We start from the raw sequence: 22,834 nt of genomic DNA, 5'->3' as shown, positions 1-22,834 counted from the left end.
AGTGGCCCTTCCAGGTGGTGCTTGCTAGTTAGGTGACACTGGGCAAGTCCCTTAACTCTTCTTCTTCTTCTTCTTTTTTTTTTTTTTTTAACTATATTTATGTTGTAGACTTTTTAAAAGATTTTTCATTTATGTATTTATTCATGAGACACACAGAGAAAGAGGCAGAGACATAGGCAGAGGGAGAAGCAGGCTCCACGCAGGGAGCCTGATGTGGGACTCGATCCTGGGACTCCAGGATCACACCCTGGGCCGAAGGCGGGCACCAAACTACTGAGCCACCCAGACGTCCCTCACTTAATTCTTCTGAACATGTTTTCTCATCTGTAAAGTAGGAGTGAAATAACCTACTTCCTGGATATGTTACGAGAATTACATTAGATAATAGAAATGGAATAAAGGAGGTCAAACACTTGGCACAATGCAAGACTAGTGGTAAGCATGTGTGCAGGAGTGGTTTCTTACATTCATAGTAATAATCCCAGCATTTCTTATGCTTGTTGATGTCAGTTTCTCTTTTTCATGATATTTGCTTCCTTTCCTTTTTTGTTTTTGTTTTTTGCTTCCTTTCCTTTTCTTCTTTTTCAGTTATTCCTCACCTGTCTTTGCTCTACTTCTGTTCTCTTTTATTCCTTTGTCGTCTTTTCCTTCTGACTTAAGGGCCCTGAGTAATTCTGTTGGTGATATGCAAGGATAAAGAATCTCCTGTCCCTTGGTTGCTATAATACAGTGAAGGATGGGGAATAGTCTATCACCAAAATGGAACCACACTGTGTGAAGATTCGCAGACACACACCACCTTTGACCAGTATTTATGAGGATGCTAGTACATAGGGGCAGTGTGGAAATAGCTGGGCAGTAGAGCCAGGGTCTGTGAGCTCCCCTCATTAGCACCTGCCTGTAACTGGTCAGCAAACTGTCATGAAAGCTGTAAGGGGAAGATTCCTACTGACTACATATCTTTGCTCCCCTAGCAACAAAGGAGAGAGCGGGAAGCTAGAAGGCAACAAGAACGTGAACAGCGAAGGAGAGAACAAGAAGAGAAGAGGCGTCTGGAGGAACTGGAGAGAAGACGTAAAGAGGAAGAAGAGAGGAGGCGGGCAGAGGAAGAAAAGAGGAGAGTTGAAAGAGAACAGGTTAGTTCACAAGAGAATGTTCTACCCATGAATTTGTGAGGTTTGCTGCTTAGTAGAGTTGAGGGATTTGGGGCAAAAAGTACACGCATGTGTATGAGCACCTACAACACATTCAGGACTTGAGAGGTTTCAAAATGATGGAGCACAACTTGAAGCATAGCAATACATTGAGTCTCATCTTTAAAAAAGGGCGGTTAAATCTTTACATTTACAAACATTGAAACCCTTTGAGTCGTCTCCAGTGTGATACCCAGAAAATTTCTGAATATGTCTTCTGGGCTTTGGCTTACATGCTTTGAACCCCAGATATCTGGATGATGATTAGCCTTTTTTGTAATGACATTAGAAACCAACCACAAGAAATGTTTGAAGTAGCCAGTGGCTGAATATTGTGATAAACATGGTTGCTTATAATGCAGTATATACGGATGTGGATCAAAAAAACTAATAACATTGTGGTTTTGTTTAGCCAAAAAAGATCATCATGTTTTGGTAATAAGTATATTGATGCCAGCTATAGTTGTCTATTTAGAAGTCTCTGTTCCCTGAACCACCTGTGCAAATAAAACCTGACTGTACTTTTGTGTCTGTGCTGTCAATGTGAGCCCCTCAGAGCCTCTTCACCTCTCCCGTCTTTGAATTGATCATTCTTTGTTATTAGGTTTTAGTAAAAGAAAAAAGATATGAATGGGGCCAATTTAAATAATACTTGAAATTCATCCTTAAAATGCTTATCAACAACGGTATTAATTTCCAAAGTTGATTATTCCGCTGTTTTCCTCGGTACTAATCATATGCTTAAGCTTCTCTCCATGTTTTCCAGTTCTTAGGAATTTAAGTGATACTTTTCATTTGTTACCTTATTGACATTATTGGCTGTGATGTATTTTGGGTTTTTGTGGTAGTTGTTCTTTTGGGTTTTTTTCCACGTTCTAATTTTTACTTGGGGACTGCAAAGAGGAGTAAAAGTGAGCTTTTGAAAATTAAATACCCTAGGGATAAATCTTGTAATTAGATGGTGAGAAGAGGGTATGAGAGTAATACTTAATCTTTAATGTTCTAATGGCAGTCATTAGCTTTTGAGTACAGCAAGTATTCTTTACCTCTTCCTGAAAAAAATAATAGCATCAGAGTAGTTTCATTCTGCTTTCCTTATTCTTTGTAAAATAATCCCCATGTTAACAGTGATGTGAGAAATGTGTCATTTCTGCATTGTGTGTGCATGTTTGTGTACATGTATAATTCTGTGTGCTCACTATTTGTTAGGACCTTTATGATTTGGATAGATGTGAATTTCCTGGTTGTTCTTGTGTTTTGGAAGGCAAAAACCAAACAACTGTGCCACTTTGATCTTTTAAGTTACAATTCAGTTCTGTCTAGTTCAATGAGATGAGTTGGAATTCAGATTTCCTTTCTTAGCCATTGCAGGGGAAGGCCACATAGCACGCAAGGGCAGTGCTTGGCATAGCACGTGCAATGGAGGGAGGGGCTTGGAGTCCAGGTTGGAATCAGATTGGCTTTTTGGGGGGAAACTTATTTTGTAAGATAAGGGTTTCTAAGGAAATATGTATGTCATGATTTGTGTTACCCAACATTCTCTCTGCCAGAATTATTGGTTAACTAAAACTTCTGTCCAGCCCAGGTATATGGCTATTTTTATTTTAAAGTGTGTGCCATGGTACAAGTGGGTGGTCAGCATTAGACATGGTAAAGCGATCATCTGAATTTCAGAAAAAAATTTCTCCTCATAGCCCTTTAGTCTACTCCTCTTATGGAGTAGTTGGCTTTTTTTCCCTTTTAAAAAGGAAGGAAACTTCTTTCATTTGTATTTCAAAGTTGTTTCATGTCTGTCGCCTATTTGAGCCTCACAAAAAAATGTTGAGAATTCTGAGAAAATATTCTTGATACTCATTTGAGTCAAATGAAGAGACTGAGAAAATGGGAAGGCTTTCTAGGGGTCCAGGTCTCTTGATTTCCTAGTCTCTTAAATATGCATGCAACTTTAAGGCTGGATTTCTCCTCTTTACATATTTTGAGTGTGTTTGCCTGTTTTCATTGTTGCAGAGACTTGTTCTCCTCCCCTTAAAAATAGGCTCCTCCCCACCCCCACCCCTTCACCTGCCCTAGAAATACACACACTCTCTCACAGTCTCACCATGAAGAGCCTGGGCCTGTATATTTGTGAGAAATCACCTGAGTCTGGTGTCTACAGAGCATGGCTTTCAGAATGTAGTCATTCTGGGTACCTTCTGTTTCATCAGAGAAAACACAAATCATGTTTGTTCTGTTTTAATATTAAACAGGTTTTGGGCTGGGGTTTTAAAAATTGGCAATCTATGCCAGTTATAAATAATGACTAATAAGAGCCCTCTGGGGCAATGTGAACCCCTCTGGTTTCTTACCTAATTAAACTCTTGGTTTCTTTGGAGTCTGCCATCCTTAAGAGGAATTATCATGGTTCTTTGAAATCTTGCATTTGTATTTAAGAGCTGTGTTTGAACAAAAATTTTTAGATACCTTTGTGTATATCAGTGGAGTGTATATCATCATTTGTTAGACTCTTTAGGTCTTGGCCAATTTGAACATCTTCGGAAAAATCCTTCAGCATGCACTTTATAATATATTCTTCACTAAGTGTATTGCCACTGAAGACCATTGGGGCAAATGGTTCTTGGTGCTCCATTCAGGTGGTTCTGATACTTTCCTTTTGGATAAATTGATTGCTGGGTAATTTCTGTGTGACAGGAGTATATCAGGCGACAGCTAGAAGAGGAGCAGCGGCACTTGGAAATCCTTCAGCAGCAGCTGCTCCAGGAGCAGGCCATGTTACTGGTAACGCCTTGTATCTGTCTTGTTCCGTAGCATTAGGGCTCACTGATCCATCCCTCCCCTGAGCTTTGGGCATAGCTGTGGTGATCACCAGACCATTTTGGTTAGTGCTGTGGGCTGACAGGCTCAAATGGAAACGTCCTCTGTGGTCATGCTACTTTGGGTACATTTCAAGGTGGCATGCATGCATGCATGCATTTATTTATTTATTTATTTATTTTCCTGTTAAAAAAGAGTTAAACTTCTCTCTGGTAGATAGCAAGGTTTTGAACAGAACTTGGCATTCGGTGAACAAACTAGAATGTTAAGGGCTGAAAGCACATGCCATAGGATTTTTGTCAAGTATTTCTTACTTTTGAAACCACCGAAATCAGCTTTTAATTGAATTCTCTCTCTGTCCAGTGATATTATGGTTAGCAACAAGCTGTCAGATTTTTCCACAGGTAATATGCTATTTAAAATCCCAGTCATTTTGCTCTGTTACCAACAAGGGGGAAAAGGGCATTCATTTTCTTTTTAAAAAGTTGAGAATGAATCCAGAGAAGAGGCGAGCTCTGCAGTGTCCCATAGATTTAGTGTTCTCCTCTCCCTCTCCAAGGAGTGCCGATGGCGGGAGATGGAGGAGCACCGGCAGGCAGAGAGGCTCCAGAGGCAGTTGCAACAAGAACAAGCATATCTCCTGTCTCTACAGCATGACCACAGGAGGCCGCACCCGCAGCAGCCGCCGCCACCGCAGCAGGAAAGGAGCAAGCCAAGCTATCACGCTCCGGAGCCTAAGCCCCACTATGAGCCTGCTGACAGAGCTCGAGAGGTATTTTCTTTCTTCTGTTGCTTAAGTATTGATCCAGTGTTGATTATTCCCTGGAAAGTAATAGAATGACTCTTAGGAACTGTATAATATTAAGGCTACAATGGGCACCAGTTATGAGCCACTCTCTTGGTTTCCTAGCTGAGAAATTGTGGATGGGGGAAGTGAAAGGACACTTGCCCAAGGTCTCTTACCTGGTTAGTGGTTTTTAAACCCATAGACGGATGATTAGAGTGCCTCTGTTAACAAATTGCAGATGAACACTAACCTAAACAGAAAGAAGATTATATGGCAGAATCATTTCTTCTAATGTAAATGAAGGGAATAGTGGCTTGGTTAGCTATTTCTCCAAAATTGCAATGAAAATAAAGTGTGCCTGTAGCCCAGTTTACTAACTTTTTAAAGATGATTTGTTACGGAACTACCCGGAGCCTTATTGTAAGGATGTGGGGAAGCAGTAACTGTTTAAGGATATTAGGAATATGGGGACCTGGGCAGCTTCTAGAATGTATTTAAACCTGGCCTATAGGTGGCATCTTTCTACCATGTCTCACCCTCCCAGAGAGTAGATTCTAGGAACAAGTGTTCTGCTTATTCTGGAATGCTAGTGTTCTTGGTAGAATGAAATGTGTTTTGAATTCTTGATGATAATCTTTTAATCTGTTGGTTAAGTTGGTTGTGACATTAATTTTTTTCCCTAGTTTATCATCATGAATAATCTAAAAATTCTTGCCAGCAGGAGATTTTAAAGGCTTAATTTTTATCTTCATAAGTATTCTTTATCTCAAATCACATTTTAACCTTATTTTATTTGCTCCCTCTTTTTTAAAGCCCCCCCCCTTCTCTTTCCTTGTAGTTGGAGAAAAGACAAAATTTATCCCTAGGGCCCTTCCACCTTCAGGCTTTCTTTAGCATCTCTGCTTTTCCCTACTAACACTGAGTTATGTCTTCTAATTCTCTGATGCAGGTGGAAGATAGATTTAGGAAAACTAACCACAGCTCCCCTGAAGCCCAGTCTAAGCAGACAGGCAGAGTATTGGAACCACCAGTGCCTTCCAGATCAGAGTCTTTTTCCAATGGCAACTCCGAGTCTGTGCATCCTGCCCTGCAGAGACCAGCTGAGCCACAGGTAGCAACAGCCAGGTGGCTGTGGGCTGAGGAGACTCATACAGTAGTAGCTCACTGAGCCACGGGCCTGCTTGTAATGTTTTCAGTTTGGTTTGTTACCATACTTAGAGGAAAAGACACTAGCAGAAGTGATTTTAGATGAACATACAGGCAGTATACCTTCAGAAAAGAGAAAAGAAGGATTTTTAAAAAGATTTTTATTGTACTTGTTAAAGAATATCTAGATTGAGTGATTTTTTCTTTTAGTCTGTCTTCCCTAACTCAAATGTTCATAAACAAGTGCTTAATACAAAAAACGTTCAGTTTAGGTTTTGGAAAGTTAGTATCAAAAGTATATAGAGGGAGAACCAGAACCTTTCCTAACCTTTGATCCTTGGCTCCTGGCCAGTTCCACGAGTGGGCTTTAGAAAGCCAGTGTCTGTCCTGAAATTGCATATAGAATTTCTTGGTTTGTCCAGCTGTGCATATTTTTCTGGGAAAGGGGCCTTTTATTAGATTCTCAAAAATTTCAAGATCCAAAAGAAGGTATGATCTAGAACGTTAAGTATGCATTTCCCTGTAGTGGGTCAGGGGGAAAAGTCATGACCTCTCATTGGGCTGGCCATACCATTCTGCATAGTCTAGGTGAAGGAGAAGCCCATGGACTGAGGGCCGTGTGGTTAAGAGAGAACCCTCTGAACTGTCCAGAGAAGAAAGGTAACAACAGGGATTACCCATGTCAGAGATCTGAAAGATCCTTGAAACACAGGTCCCCATTCTCTTACTGAAAATAAGTGACTTTAGACATTTTGCTCCTTGAAACCGTGTCATCTGGAATATTGGGAACAAGTTCTTAAGCTGCATGTGTTAGGGGATGAAAGTTCATATTCTTGCAATAGAAATAGCTGTGGTATTTTTAAAAACAAATCCAAGTGAGGAGGGAGTTCTTAAGAAAAAGAAAGAAAAAGGAAGAACCAGACCTAAGCAAAGGGCATGTTTGTGGGGGTGGGAGGTTTTATAGGCAGGGAGATATTTACATGGGGTCAGCAGTCCCTTGAGTCACAGAAGAGCTGACTGACCCACAAGCCCAGAGAGTGAGGAAAGCAGGACAGAGAGAAGGGAAAAGAGACTGGTAGAGTTGGTTTGACATCACTTGTATAAAGAGTCCAGGACTAAAATTTTTGTTCCGAAAGTTAAACTTAACCACAAATAGAAAATTTTTATCTGTTTGGCTACTAACAGTTTAAAAAATAGGAGTTCTTGAATTATGTAGGCTACTTTTATATTCATAATTAACTAATGCAGTGCCTAGAGATAGTCTCCCTTTTCCTCCTTCTACCTAAAGTCGCTTTGGGCTGAAATCTATACTTAAAACATTCTTTGAAGACACTATTCACATAGGAGTCTGTCTTAAAATGCATTTTTTATTATAGTTACAGATAATACTTTCAGTTTCGTGTTTTTCCCCCTGAAAGTTTTAAACATTTTAGCACTCTGGGATTGTACCAATAAGTGGAATTTGTCACTCTTCCAGAAGTCCTAGAAATCATGACTTGGGACTTACTCTGAATCTTGCATTCAGACAGGTTAAACTGGTTGTGATGTGGTATATTTAGTTTTCATTAAATGCATTGAATAACGGATAGCGTAGCTAGAATTATGTAAATTACAATCTTGAACACTTATTTTAAAATGATAAAATACGATAAAGAAAATACAGATTATATCAGAGATTGTTCTACCAAATTAAAAGCAACCAGATTAACTCAGGTGACAGATTATTTGTCCTGTTTCTTATGTTGTCAAGTAGAAGGCATATATACTCCAGTAGCAGTTATTGAAGGGAACAGTAGTATTGAATATTCCTAAATAAAACCAAATTCCTTTTTTTCATAACCACTGTGAACATGTATGGAGATCTCTAAGGTTTGAAGGTTTTAGGACTTGGGAGAGGAAAGCAGCAAAGTTGTTGGTGTATTTGAAAAGTTGGGTATTTTTAAGTTATATTACTACAGTCTGCCAACACATAAGGGGTTTCTCTTTGCTCATGAAATGTGTTCTGTGGTCATTGGGTCTGAAACCTGACACTGCCAGGTGCCATGAGGGGATGGATCGCTAGGTCTGCATGTATGGCAGTGTCTGTCTTGTGATTTTTTTTTTTTTCTTTCCTCCCTCTCTCTCTCTCTCTGCCTGTTGCCTCCACTTTGACATGGATGTGCATGAAGCACGTTGTCCTCCCTTTCAGGACCAGAGGTCTACGAGGGTTGTTTTGATTTAGTTTTGTTCATTAATCTTCATGTTTACTGCTATCTGTAATGTTAGTCTGGATATTAAAAGAGTTTTCTTTATAAATGTACATTTGCTTTTTTCTATATATCGTATTCCCCAGACTGCTTCATCACTTAGAAGTGTAACTGTTCCTTTGCTTGGCTTCCCTAGGACTGTATTGCCCCAGTTTGCCTTCCCTCACTTCTTGGTTTGGATTTGGTATTGACCAGAGAAGCGTTTTATGCAGAACGCATTGAATGTTTTGTGTTTTGTTTTCTTGTAAGGTACAGTGGTCCCACCTGGCATCTCTCAAGAACAATGTTTCCCCTGTCTCGCGATCCCATTCCTTCAGTGACCCTTCTCCTCCCAAATTTGCACACCACCATCTTCGCTCTCAGGACCCATGTCCACCTTCCCGCAGTGAGGTGCTAAGTCAGAGTTCTGACTCTAAGTCGGAGGTACCTGACCCCACCCAAAAGGCTTGGTCTAGATCAGACAGTGACGAGGTGCCTCCAAGGGTAAGAAGCAGAAAGACAGATGTGTGCTGCTTTTTTCCTTTTTGTTATTTTTTCTTTTAATTATTTATTTTGACTAAGGGTATGGTGACTTCACCAGAATGAAGGGGCAATGAAACTTCAAAGGAACTTTTTACAGTGGGGAAAGTTCCGTAGTTAACACACTTATATTCAGCCAGTGGCCAGTTAGCTTATAATGGTTGTTGCTAACTCTATACTTAAATACAAAGTAACAGAATAACATATGAATAAGTCGATAAAGACTATCCTTCTAGAACAAAAAAGAATCAAAATATATTCTAGCTGTTGTCTTAAGTACTTAGACAAAAGCATTTATCAAATTATTTTGCAATATTAATGAATATCAAAAATTTCAGAAAAGGCCTTTTAAGAAAGATTTAACATAAAAATTCTTTTAAAATGATTTTTTTCTTTTTAAATTGAGGGATTTTTGGTTTTTCAATTTTTTGTTTTGGTTTGGTTTTAGTAATTATTGGTGAAATCAAACAAAAGGCACATATTCATTTCGTTTATTTTTCCTCCACTTGGAATTTGCTTCCTCTGAATATTTTCTTGCTTCCTACCAGTCTTTGTTTCCTGCTGATCCATTTGTAGACCATTGTTTGGTTTCTTTGAGCTGATTTTCCTGATCCTCACATTATCTCAGCAAAATGCTTTGTATGTCCCCTGCCACAAAGCTTTAGTCCAAACATCATTTGAATGTTATAGAAACATAGAAAAGCTGTTTGTCCTGGCTCCTTTGATGCCTTTGACTAAATTTTCTCTATGTATTGTATCTGTGGAGGGCAGAGAAGGATCAGGGCTGGGGTGGGGTGGTGGGTGGTGGTAGGGATTAATCCTCACATAAGTAGGAGTGCTGTAAAAATGTATTTGGGTAGGGAAATCTTTTTTCTTCTCCTCCTATTTTCAATACTTTAATTGCTATATTTTTCTACCCAAAGGTTCCTGTGAGGACAACGTCTCGTTCCCCTGTTCTGTCCCGTCGGGATTCCCCACTGCAAGGCAGTGGACAGCAAAATAGTCAAGCAGGTCAAAGAAACTCCACTAGGTAAGAGAAGAGGGAAGCTTAAGAACAGGTTTACTGCATAGCATATTGTGTCATCTTTATTTTCATGAAAATGTTCGTAAACATGGAACATCTGAGGTAAAGAGATGATCACTTTATAAAAGAAAAACTGCCAGAAAAATCCATTATTGTGAATAACAACACACTGGTTTCTAGTGAAAAGTCTGAATCCATTTGTGTATTTCAGCACTTTTAAAAGGAAAACTCCTTGGTTCTGTAAGAGCAAGTGGAAGGAACAGCAAGGAAGGCAGCAGAGATGAGAATTGGAATCTGAGGGGGCTTATCATCTAAAGGATGTCCCAAGTGCTTAGGATTGGTATAGAACTCACAAACAGGCTACTAAAGGAAGTCAGTGGTTGACTTACAGTCTGTAGTAAGCTAGCGAATTAAGCAAATAATATTTTTAGGTTGTAGTGCTGTTCTGTGTACACTACAGTAGCTGTTAGCTACATGAAGCTACTTAAATTTGAGTTTTACTTAATTAAAATTCAATAAAATTAAATTAAATTTCCTTAGCTACAATAGTCACATTTCTTAATATCCACATGTAGCTGTGGCTACCATGTTACACCAGTCAGCTCTAGAACATTTTCATCCTATCAAGTGACTTCCATTGGCCTGTGCCATCGTAGGGGAAGAAAAGAGCACTATATTGGCCATTTTGTACTTGATTGTCACTGAACCTCTGAAGTTAGCCTTCTGCATGGGGAGCCCTGAAAGAACGTGGAGCACTGAGATGGATGACAGACGAAAGCCACGGAGAGCCTTTCTGGTCCTTAAATGAGCATGGCGCACTATGCGATTCTTCAGTGACAGAGCCTATGTATTAATTGTGACCTAGCAAACTTGTGCTCTGGGTGCATCCATGGCCGGGGAATGTCCTAGCCCTTGCCCTCTGTCGCATTTCTATCACAGCTCGTACAGAGCAGTGTGCTGTGTGAGTGTCGGCTCTTCAAGGCGTTGACAGAAGTGAGAGCAGCAGCCTGGAAGCAGCATGATTTTGTGTATTGTATAAGTGGAATTTCTTATAAGAAGAAACTGAGTATGGAGCTGTGACAGGAATAGTAACACTTTTCCTGTCAGAAGTGATAAAGATTTGGTGTCTGGCCTGTCATTTAACATTTTTTATTTAAACTTACCTGAGAGGGGATCCCTGGGTGGCTCAGTGGTTTAGCACTGCCTTCAGCCCAGGGTGTGATCCTGGAGGCCCGGGATCGAGTCCCACATCGGGCTCCCTGCGTGGAGCTTGCTTCTCCCTCTGCCTGTGTCTCTGTCCCCACCCCCGTCTTTCTCTCTGTCTCTCATGAATAAATAAAATCTTAAAAAAAAAAAAAAAACTTACCCGAGATATTTCATATACCCAAAACTAACGTAACATTGTGTGTCAACTACAATTTTTAAAAAAAGGAGGGATGCCTGGGTGGCTCAGGAGTTAAGCATCTGTCTTTGGCTCAGGGCGTGATCTTGGAGTTCCAGGATTGAGTCCCACATCAGGCTCCCTACATGGAGCCTGCTGCTCCCTCTGCCTATGTCTCTTCCTCTCTCTGTGTCTCTCTCATGAATAAATAAATAAAATCTTAAAAGGTGGGGGGATATCTGAGGGACTCCAGGGGTGCTCAGTGGTTGAGCGTCTGCATTCAGCTCGTAGCTTGATCCTGAGGTCCTGGGATTGAGTCCCACATCAGGCTCCCCACGAGAAACCTGCTTCTCCCTTTGCCTATGTCTCTGCCTCTCTGTGTGTCTCTCACAAATAAGTAAATAAAATCTTTATTTAAGAAAAAAAGATATGCAATAAAATCCATGAATCATGTCATTGTAACTTTTGATGAATTTAAGGTTAAATGCTGTTCATAGGCCTTTTTTTCTCATCATACCTACATTTTAGAGACATTGATGGACACATCATGCACATGTTTATAATTTGATAACTACATCTTGGGATAATGCAGGAGCTGTTCTCTCTTTTTCCTAACAGCAGTATTGAGCCCCGGCTGCTGTGGGAGAGAGTGGAGAAGCTGGTGCCCAGGCCTGGCAGTGGCAGCTCCTCCGGATCCAGCAACTCCGGATCCCAGCCTGGGTCCCACCCTGGGTCCCAGAGTGGCTCTGGAGAGCGCTTCAGAGTGAGATGTAGGGTACCTTTGCTCATCCCTTTCCCCATTAATGATATCAGGCTATAGGTTCAGTATATTGGAGATCCTTTTCAATCATGTAAAAAGGCCTGTGAGTTTTTCACAACTGCATATCACAGAACAGTGTTTTGGTGCAGGTTATTGATGATATCATAATTTTAATAATAAAGAGTTCACTTTTGAGAGCTTACACATGCCTAGCACAGTGAGTACTTTATGCGTTATCTCATTTAATCCTTAGAAGAACCCTATGAGAGAGAGAGAGAGAGAGAGAGAGATGTACTGTCTCCATTTTATAGATTAAAGCAGCTACAATTTAGTGAGGTTAAGTAACTTGTCTAAGGTGATGAGCTGGGATTTGAACCCACTTCTTTAACTATAGACTCCATTGACTGTCATGTTCAATGTTATTTCATCCCTTGAAATAATAAGCTAATGAAAAATCCCTCTATTATATTATTGACATAGTGTAACAAGGTATTGCAAATGCAGGTTAGGCAGAGTCAGGTCTGCATGTGGAGACCTGCTGTGAGTGGGGCTAACAGAGGTGGGTGGGAGGGGAGGGAGAGACAAAGGCTAGGTGGACTGGGTCAGATATGTGCTCTGTGTTTATCTGTTTCTTCCTTTCTTGTCTGTCTTGAATTTCACAGCATCATCCAAATCTGAAGGCTCTCCTTCTCAGCGCCTAGAAAATGCAGTGAAAAAACCTGAAGAAAAGAAAGAAGTTTTCAGACCTCTCAAGCCTGCCGTAAGAATTATACAAAATCAACTTATTCTAAGCTTGAGTGAGGTCTTCCTATTAAAAACATATAGTTGAGCCCCTTCCTGTGGGCTCCCTTCTCAAAGATTGGAGGAATTAGAAGAAATATGTCCTTAGACACATTTGTACACATACCCCCCTCATTGCTGTAGTAATTTTTTTTTTAAGTACAAAAGAAAGAAGAGCCTTTTATTTTTATTTCTTTGCTCAGCAATAACCTTTATGTATTTTTGATGACCTGGGCATTTACAAAACTGTCTTTTAGAGTAAATTTTTTAATATCACCTTCTTCTTCAACTCTACTTAAATTCTGCCTTTTGGTACTGGTAATGACAGTTGTGACTTCCTTATACTTGGCCTTTAGTTCTCGTTGCATTAACTTACCATGTAACTGTGCCCATTGTGGGATTGTAATAAGCTTTTTGGAATTTTGATTTCTTGCTTGAATTGATTCCTGTCCTTCCCCTTCCTCCCCTTCTTTCTCCCGTGCTTCCTTGTGCTGTGCATTTTGCATCACTGATGGTTTCTCCGGCTCAATGCAACTGCTCCTACGCTGAAGGGCGAAGTGGTAAGCCCCATCTCTGAAAAATGCCGCAGCAGAGCAGCATTCCAGCTGCCTCTTAAACTTAACTTACGGTCCATCTACATTTCCTTTCCTCCCTCAACTTGCCTTTTTGTTCTTTCTGGAATTCAAAAGTGCTAAGCTTCTGCTTTCTCTTTTTAACACAGAATTTGCTGCATATATTTATTATTATTAAATAGAACTTCTAAAAATAATTTCTTAAAAAGCCACAGTTGTAATCATGAGACAGTAAGACTCAACGTCCAATACACTGTTATTTCAGAGGCTCAAACTCAGAGAAGGGTAACATATTCTTAACTGTGGTGAAGGAAACTCAGTTGGAACTGCTAAAAAGAAAAAGGAAAAATGACTACGTAGCCTGCTTTTTCTAACAACAACAAGAAAGTCATTACTTCCAAATATAATTCCCAAGTAGAAACTTTGGACTTCTGTATGAAATTGTCAAGTGTAAATAATAATCACGCTTGAAAATTATATGTGGATACTTGACTGAATATTAAAATGTCTCAGTATGGAAGAATAATGGGAAATTAAGCTCCTTTTGAATAATGTCTTTTAAGGTAGATTTCCTTTCTCTGTGATGTTCATAGTTGTTGGCAGTGTTGCAGGAAAGTGGGGTCAGGTGGTGCCAGGGGAGGGCCTCATCCCCTGCCCACAGCAGCACAGGCTGCTTCCACTTTCCACTTGCTGTGTCATGGACATTCTTAGGAATGCGGCAAGTTGTTAACACTCCATGAAATAAGATTTTTTTTTTTCATGAAATAAGATATTAATAGTATACTCACTTTTTCACTTTTCGTAGGTTTGAAATTGTTAAAAGGTGGAGTTAAAAATAGGTTCACGGGATCCCTGGGTGGCGCAGTGGTTTAGCACCTGCCTTTGGCCCATGGCATGATCCTGGAGACCCGGGATCGAGTCCCACGTCGGGCTCCCGGTGCATGGAGTCTGCTTCTTCCTCTGCCTGTGTCTCTGCCTCTCTCTCTCTTTCCGTGTGACTATCATAAATAAATAAATAAATTCTTTAAAAAAAAAAAAATAGGTTCACTAAAGAAAAGTTTTCAGTCAGCTCTATTTAACTATAATCTTGCTTTTTGGATAATCTCTTTGAAATAAGACCATGTTACATAGGCAGAACTCCAAGAATTTTCCTTCACAACATTTGTTGCCCTAGAATTTTATGTTAGAGTTTTTAAAAAGCACTGTTGGCCTGTTATAAGCAGATTATGTTTTTTATTGTTGGGAGATTTGAACTGTGTACATTTTTGGCTTTCTTTTTTCCCTCTTTTTACATTTTTTGGTCTTTCCTATCAAAAGCTTTAAGAGCTCACTTTCCTGTGATGCTAGTAAATACAAAATAGTTTTACAGAATGGATGTTGTGGCCATTTTATCAATCGTTAAAATGAAGAATGTCTCATAATTTGTTGTTTTCTTCCCACTACACCCTGCACACGCCCCTTTGCCTTACTCTCATTTCTGTCCTGTGCATTAGGATTTGACTGCACTGGCCAAAGAGCTTCGAGCAGTGGAAGATGTGCGACCACCACACAAAGTGACCGACTACTCCTCATCCAGTGAGGAGTCCGGGACAACAGATGAGGAAGACGATGATGTAGAACAAGAAGGGGCTGAGGAAGCCACCTCTGGACCAGAGGACACCAGAGCAGCGTCAGTCATTGGTGTATTTTAGAGAGGCTGAGAGTGTCTCTGCTGAGCTTACTTTTCATTTAGAACCAGTTTTTCCCAAGCTTTTCCTGACTCTGTGAACACTTAACATTTACTTCTCGTGGATTCAGCAGCAGGCAGCCTTTTGTTCCTCTCCCTTCTCCTTGTTTGGGTGCACATGCGTGTTAGTGCTGTTCCCCAATACCCTAGTAGGTAATTTATTGTTTTCTTTTTAATTTGAGGATATGACAAAAGGGAAGTTTCAGTTCGGTTGAACCACATTAACCATAAGAATTCATTCTAAATGTTTTTGCTTAAAAACAAATCATACTGGCAGAAAGTTCTTTGTTGAAGGAGAAGAGCTAAGCTTTTGTTTTCCTTGAGGAAACTATATCTGTAGCCTGATCTCGTCTTAAGCCTTAGGGAATGTGAAGGATCTAAACAGGATATTCTCGACTGGCGACTGGCGGGATGATAGCCCTTTACTTCTGATTTTTTGTCTCAATAGGTCGTCCCTGAATTTGAGCAATGGTGAAACAGAATCCGTGAAAACCATGATTGTTCATGACGACGTAGAAAGTGAACCAGCCATGACCCCATCCAAGGAGGGCACTCTAATCGTCCGCCAGGTACCTGTGTCTTCTCTTTGTTGTTAGAGGCAGAGCTTCTCCTGTAGTCATTAACCCACTTGCTCATTCACTCACTCATGCTGTTTCTACATCATCATCTGTTTTCATGTTAATAAGACCCAGAGGGTAGTGTTGGGGGCTAGGGAGGCAGGTATGTGCTGCATGCCAAGAAGGTAGCTAGCAGTCTTCCACCCCACATTGCTGCTCCTCTGCATGTTTTGCGGCAGCCCTCATTCAAGCACCACGCTGATTCTCACAGTCTGTGTCTGAGTAGTAGAAAAGCCACAGGGAGTCCCTTCAGCAGGCTTGCAGAGTGAGGAGGCAGGGCCCAGTCTGTAGCAGAGCAGCCACAGAGCTTCTGCAAAGCGCTCCTAGCACTGAGTGTCCGCAGTGCTGCAGCAGGAGCAGCCCTTAGGCAGGAGTAGTTCAAGAGTGGATGCGCCTCATCAGCCACAGGAGGACCTCGTGGAACAGAAGGGTTGGGAGGTCTCTCTTGCGTGTTCTAAAACATTAGTTTCCTCACTCGTTGAATATTAAATGTGTACCACCCCAATGTGCTCGGCTCAGATTACTCAGCTTTACAACTGTCTGTTCATTTCTTAGCTTAGAAAACAGAGAAGTGATGCACTTCCCGTGACATAAAACAGGCGCCTTTCTAGTGTTTTGGACTTTTCCTGAGTGTGTTTCATGCAATGGCAATGCATTCGGATGGACAGTGAGAAGAACGTGGAAAAGACCAGGATTCAAAGAAGCGACAGGGTACTCTCTAGAGTTTTAGACAGGAAGATTTTTAAAGAAAAAAAAAAAGGCGAGTGGTTTTGGTAACAATAGCTAGTGCGGCAGAGAAACCAGATTAGGTAGTCACTGCTCAAGTCCCATGGCCACCAGATGAGGTACTTTGAATTCTGTTGGCTCAGGCGAGGCATTTGGCGAGGAAGTGTGAACAATTCCGGCCAGTTTCCTCCGGTCTTTCCTTGATAACTTAACAGAGTTTGAAAAGTCACACAGCACCTTAAAGTCAGTTATCAGTAGGGTCATAGGGAATTTCAGCAGCGCTTGAGCGAGACGAGTGTGCCTGTTTTTTCTACAGAGTACAGTTGACCAAAAGCGCGCCAGCCATCATGAGAGCAATGGCTTTGCCGGTCGCATTCACCTCTTGCCAGATCTCTTACAGCAAAGCCATTCCTCCTCCACTTCCTCCACCTCCTCCTCCCCATCCTCCAGCCAGCCGACACCCACCATGTCCCCACAGACACCCCAGGACAAGCTCACTACTAATGAGGTATGTCTCGCACCACAGCTGGCTGCTTTCCTAGGGTTTGACCAGCACTGCCTAGTAGTTAGTTTGCAGAGGAGACCTTTCCCACGCCCCTCACCCCTCCCTCCCCACCTGCTTTCTTCTGTCACCTACCCTTCTCCCCAACCCCAAGTAACATGTCTCAGATCTGCATACAAATCCCGTAACCCTAGATCAATGTCCCTCCAACTTGCCAGTTCACTGTTTACTTTTCTCTAGATAAGTGTAGTTGCATGGCTTCTTTATTCAGTTTATTTTATAAAAGTCTAAATAAAATGCTGTGTTCTCAGATCCATTATGTATTTGGCATGAAATTCTTGTAGTCCTTTGTGGAATCTGCTTTTTTGATTCTTTTTATCTGAAAAATAAAATACAGAAAAAATTGGTTAAGCTGACTTGGCCTTATCTGGACACGCTTGTTATCCTCTATAGGAATCTCCTTCAAATAGGCCTGGGTTGCTTTTTGTTTTTGATGGGGGAAGATTGTTGATTGGTTAATCCTTTGTTTTCACCCACTCTGTTAAAAAGGACTTATTTGCAATCACTCAGAGTTTAAGTAAAGGCCAAATGATTTTTAGGGAAATCTAGAAAATTAGGGTGTTAAGAGCAAAGATCTGAGCATGCTTTTAATTTAAAATTTTGAGTGGGAAATCCTGTGTGCTCGTTTGAAGGCTTGGCTGTGGTGCTCACTCAGTCTGGGTACTAGTTGGGTGATGCTTTGCTCTTTGGAACAAGATTATGCCCCCAGTGCAGTGAGAGAGTCCCCCTTGAGCACCCTATACTAAATTAAAACAAGCAGTTTGATTTCTTGGGAAGTTTGGTTGAAATGCACTTGTCTAACAGTTGAACGAGGTTGAAAGTGGCACGTAGCTTCAGCCAGTCTTGTTAATGTAAACATTTACTCCCAGCCTGTATCTACCTGCTCCTGTGTTGGTTCCCTTTTTAGAAAGAATCAGAATATAATTCTTTCCCCCTGAGGAGCCAGGGGCAAGTAAGGTGGGCTTGCATAAGACTGGCCATTGGATGGACTGGCCATTGGTCATAGGGCAGGGTGGGAAGCTTGCCAGCAGGCGGCTATATCCAGTGGGAGGAGAAAGCCTGGGAACCTGGGCAGGCTTGGGCTCTAGCACACGGTGACTTTTAGCTGCCCACGGAGGGCGAAAGATTTCAGGACTAAAGCACTTGATCGGAAGTGTTCTTTTTTTCTCCAGTGATATATGCCACCTACACTCAACATTTCTCCTTATATTTATATTTAAACTTGGCTCCATCTTGCTCTAATGTACAGTATTTACTATAACCCTTAACTCACTAAACTGGCAAGTTTATTTTTCTGTTTGTTTTGTTTTTAATTGTCATTACATTTCCACTTAACAATTTGTTTCACTTTCTTTGTGTTTTTTTTTTTTTGTCTTAAGTTACACTATTAACCAAAACACTAGTGCTCCTAAAAGAGCTAAAGTATGTACCATATCTTGTCGTTTGCACCTTTCACTAATGAGCCCCTGTTCAATATGGGTTTACTGATGATGCACCTAAAACGGTGGTAGCCAAAGCTTCTGTAGCTTTCTGGCAAGAGGCTCACGTTAAATAATACAAAGTAAAGATTTGCCAATATTCCAACATAGGTTAATTGGCCTCTTTTAGACAGAGGAGTAAATTCAGAAATTGATGAATTAAGATAGACATTTCAAACCTCCTTTAGGAGTTTTTGTTTTAATTATTTACTTAAAAAGAAAAACAAAAAACCTAGGAGCGTGAAATATAGATTTTGTTGGTAGTTCGCAGCATTCCTGTCTTAGATGAACAGTATTTCTGAAAAGAGATGTAGCTCTTTTGGTGGTTCCAGGTTGTACGGCCTGTTGGTGGGGTGTGTTGTGCACATGCAGAGCCCCCCTCCCCCAGAGAGCTTTTGGGGGGAATGATGCAGGAGGGACAGGGCTTGCTAGTGGGAAACTGTGCAGTAGAGAAGTGGCTTGAAATGTTTTGTGTTCATCTTTTTAATGTCATTTGTATTAATAAAATTGAAATTTACATTGCAGACTCAGTCCGCTAGTAGCACACTCCAGAAACACAAATCTTCCTCCTCCTTTACACCTTTTATAGACCCCAGATTACTACAGATTTCTCCATCTAGTGGGACAACAGTGACTTCTGTGGGTAAGTAAACCAGCGACAAGAAAGCAGCTGACAAATAGGACTCGGTCACTTTGTGTTGCTCTTTCTGATGGCTTAGGCATGACGTGGTGGTGGTGTGCAGGCACAGACCTCGGATACAGAAACACCCATCTCGTTTGCATTGCTTTACTTGCAATGAGCTGCATAGTCAGTTTCCCTTTTCCATATACATTTCTTACAAATTTCTTTTCCTTGACATTATAGCATATGAATATTTACTTTAGATGTGGTAGGAGAGGGAGACAGATGCAGCATTTGTGTGTACAGAAGATAATTTCAATTGTACTCTGTTCTAGTGGGATTTTCCTGTGATGGAATGAGACCAGAAGCCATAAGGCAAGATCCTACCCGGAAGGGCTCAGTGGTCAATGTGAATCCCACCAACACTAGGCCACAGAGTGATACCCCGGAGATTCGTAAATATAAGAAGAGATTTAACTCCGAGATTCTGTGTGCTGCCTTATGGGGTAGGTATCTTACGGCCACTGTGATGTCATTTTTTTATTTTCCTGAGGGTAGACTGGTCTTTTAGAGAAGGTAGTATTTTGGACAGTTGGGGGATTTTGTAAAGAGTTGTTGAGACAGATAAGTTGGAAGACTTCTGTAATGCGTACCCTTGTTACCTTCTCCTGCAGAATCATGCAGGTATATGTGCGTGCTTGCACTCTTTTCAGCCACCAGGTATTGGAATGGAAACTCCTCTCCCATTTCTTCATGTAAAGAAAAAAAGTGAAAAGATGAGGACATTTGATTTGGTCCTTACTTACAGGGAAAATGAAGAAGCCTATTGGATTGTTTTTAAATGCTTCAGTTTGACATTTTTTCCCTGCTCTTCATGACTTGAGCCTAACATGGAAATGAAGCTTTTAAAAGCAGTTTGCCACTGGCCAGAGTGTACAGAAGGGCACTGTGGTGCCGTGCCGCCTTTCCCTGTTCCATCTCCGCAGTGTTGATGTAGCTTCTTCTCACAGCTTGAGATGCCATGAGACATTGTGCCTGGGGAGGCCGCCACATGCAAGACTTGCCCTCTCATTCTGAGGCTGGCCTCTCTGTTGCTCCTGCGCCATCACCTTCCCCACTACCGCAGACAGACCCTGCTCTTGGCCTTCCCTTGTCTTCCAGTCCCACACTTTGTTCTTGTTCTTCTCCTGTCTAAACCCCGAAATCAGCTGTTTTTAGCAGGGACCCTGTTTCTGGTCAGCTCCTTCCTTGACAATGCAAATGTGAATGGACAGAAGACATGTGATCCATTTTGGTTTGAGTGCACTGCACATCAGCCTCAGCGTGTGGTTTGTTGGAATGTCCATGATGGCCTCCAGGGTGACCAAATCGACCCTCCTGTCCACACCCACTCTACCCCTCACCCCCTAACCTTACCCAAGACTTGAGGGTCTCGTTGCTTGCCTCCTGAACTTCACGATGTTCGTCATTCCTGTTGTTAAAGAGGGGGTCTGTTACTTGTTAGAAGTTCTCCTTGTTCACCTTCTAGACTTATCTGTCTGTTGACTTCTCTCCTGCCCCTTTCCCAAGCTCCTATTCGGCCTTCTTTCAAGGATTTCAGGAGAGTCTTCTCCCCTTTGCTGACATACCTACTTTCTCTTTGACTCTTTGAGTCCTGGATTTCTGTCCTTGTCACTACCAAATATCTTAAGTCCCTTAGTGATCATAAGGCCTTTTTTGTATTAACCCCATAGGTAAAGGTAATAGTAGACACATTGAGGAGATTACTGGAATCTTGTAAGGCAGCTGTCACAGCATTGTCCCCCATGGTCCTGTTAAGTGTTGCTCTGTGAATGCCAGTTGTGATCCCATCACAGGGTTGAATTCCATCATTTTTCTTTCTGAAGGCCCTTTGTGGGGGGATTGTATGTCATCAAAATTTGTACATTATATTTAGTATAGGAAATATGTTAATAAGTTATTATTTTAAAATTGCTAAAGTAGTTTTTATCCAGAAAGTTTGCACTTGGTAGCAGTCTTACACTGATTTTATATTCCTCTATTGTCCTGCAAAGTGCTGGACACCCATTTTTGTGCCATTAACTGATTTTGTAACTAAAATCCTTCTTTTTTCCTAATTAACTCTTTAGTATCTCAGAGAAAAGAGAGTATCTTGAGCTTGTGTTTTTAAAATTGCAGTGGAACTTTCTATTTTATCAGTGTGTGGAAAGGAGGGATAAACAGATGACTTAAAATTGAAATGTTTCTGTAAATTGGTATATTCGAGTTGTTCCTTGGCTTGGGGCACATTGGTGGTGAGCTTCCTTAAACTGCCTCTGATAGCTAAGCTAAAATGTAAGATAAAAAAAAGCCTTTTAAGTTAAGTTTTAAAATGAGCCTTTTAAAGACTTAGACCCAGAAAAGTTAAAACATGTACTATGAAAGAGCTAAACTGACAAGAGGAGAAAATTCAGAGGGCACTATTAAGTGTGGTAACTCATTTAGGGTCTGCTGATCAGGTTAAGTGGGGTTTTTGTGCCTCCTTGGAACAGGCTAGCCTCAAGCATTCTTTTTTTTTTAAGATTTTATTTATTCATGAGAGACACAGAAAGAGAGAGGCAGAGACACAGGCAGAGGGAGAAGCAGGCTCCATGCAGGGAGCCTGACATGGGACTCGATCCTGGGTCTCCAGGATCATGCCCTGGTCTGACGGTGCTGCTTAACTGCTGAGCCGCATGGGCTGCCCTCAAGCATTCTTTTTTAATCACGTTACATAACTATATAACTTTTGTTTTGCAAGTTGCTATATATTTATTATATTTTTGTATTAAGACAGTTTTTCCATTTGCAGCCAGGATTATTTTAACACATTTTGAACATCATTATTTCCACCTTTTTTTTTTTTTTAAACAAAATGTCTACACCCAGCATGGTGCTCAAGCCTACAACCCTGAGATCAAGAGTCACATGCTCTACTGACTGATCGAGCCAGTACCCCTGTTCCCATTCTTAATAGTAAACTGTCTGCAGTTTACTACAGAGCTTTGCCTTGTAATATCATCATAGAATTTAAAGGAGACTTTAAATCACATGTTATAGAGCTCTTAGCCATTTTTTCCATCAACCAATACTGGATTCCTATGAATACAATTGCAGTACCTAGTACAGCTTACCTTTGAGCAATTAGCATGTAAAGTTTAATTATATTTAACAGTCAAAAGGTTTAAAAATCATGTTTATAAAAGGTTATTGTGGCATGCAGCTTAATTTTTTCATAGGCCCATAATTTCAAGGTGGTTATTTTCCAGTGACTGTTAATATTCCTTTGACTACTAATAGTACTTTACAAAATTACACAGTGCTTGGAAATACATAATGGAGAATTACAAGGTAGAGTGTAAGTGCCTATATATGCTTTTTTGTGTGTTTATGAAAAGACTTTTTCAGCTTTTGTCTTTTATTCCTTTATTCATTGCTGTAAAATCTTGACTGATAATTGGATGCTATTTATTTTTGGAAACCACAAATAATGGAAAGATTTCAAAGGCTCACACTTTGGGTAGTTATCACCGGATGCTTTTTTTTTTTTTTTTTTAAGATTTTATTTATTTATTCATGAGAGACACATGGAGAGAGGCAGAGACATAGACAGAGGGAGAAGCAGGCTCTCTGTGGGGGAGTCTCATGTGGGACTCGATCCCAGGACTCTGGGATCACATCCTGAGCCAAAGGCAGACACTCAACCACTGAGCCACCCAGGTTCCCCATTACCAGATTCTTAATATGGATTTTTTTCAGCTGCATTTTATACTGAAGATTGGGAAGATAGCTGAAATACTACCTGAAATGGAACTTTTAGAATGGACTGTATCTGGCAGCAGCTCTATCAGTTAATGTCTTGTTTT

At 40.8% G+C, this 22,834-nt stretch overlaps 1 protein-coding gene across 50 annotated transcripts in view; it reads left to right on the top strand.

The window, feature by feature from the left end:
- The window catches only part of MAP4K4 (mitogen-activated protein kinase kinase kinase kinase 4), a 191,307-nt gene that overhangs the window by 151,177 nt on the left and 17,296 nt on the right, over positions 1-22,834 (top strand). For 2 of the 50 annotated variants that reach the window (XM_038550932.1, XM_038550936.1), the window contains exons 13-26: positions 975-1,136; positions 3,882-3,968; positions 4,564-4,776; positions 5,741-5,902; positions 8,433-8,666; positions 9,626-9,732; positions 11,729-11,877; positions 12,530-12,627; positions 13,199-13,207; positions 14,713-14,888; positions 15,394-15,514; positions 16,605-16,796; positions 18,854-18,971; positions 19,286-19,456. In XM_038550932.1, the coding sequence (XP_038406860.1) occupies positions 975-1,136; positions 3,882-3,968; positions 4,564-4,776; positions 5,741-5,902; positions 8,433-8,666; positions 9,626-9,732; positions 11,729-11,877; positions 12,530-12,627; positions 13,199-13,207; positions 14,713-14,888; positions 15,394-15,514; positions 16,605-16,796; positions 18,854-18,971; positions 19,286-19,456 (1,999 nt within the window). Of the gene's footprint in view, positions 1-974; positions 1,137-3,881; positions 3,969-4,563; positions 4,777-5,740; positions 5,903-8,432; positions 8,667-9,625; positions 9,733-11,725; positions 11,878-12,529; positions 12,628-13,198; positions 13,208-14,712; positions 14,889-15,393; positions 15,515-16,604; positions 16,797-18,853; positions 18,972-19,285; positions 19,457-22,834 lie in introns of all 50 variants that reach the window. The other 48 variants (XM_038550931.1, XM_038550935.1, XM_038550934.1 and 45 more) reach the window with 39 other exon arrangements.

Source organism: Canis lupus, chromosome 10 (assembly GCF_011100685.1).
Source record: "Canis lupus familiaris isolate Mischka breed German Shepherd chromosome 10, alternate assembly UU_Cfam_GSD_1.0, whole genome shotgun sequence".
Lineage (NCBI taxonomy): Eukaryota > Metazoa > Chordata > Mammalia > Carnivora > Canidae > Canis > Canis lupus.
Note: the sequence above shows the minus strand (reverse complement) of the source record. Positions and strands in the feature narration are given on the sequence as shown.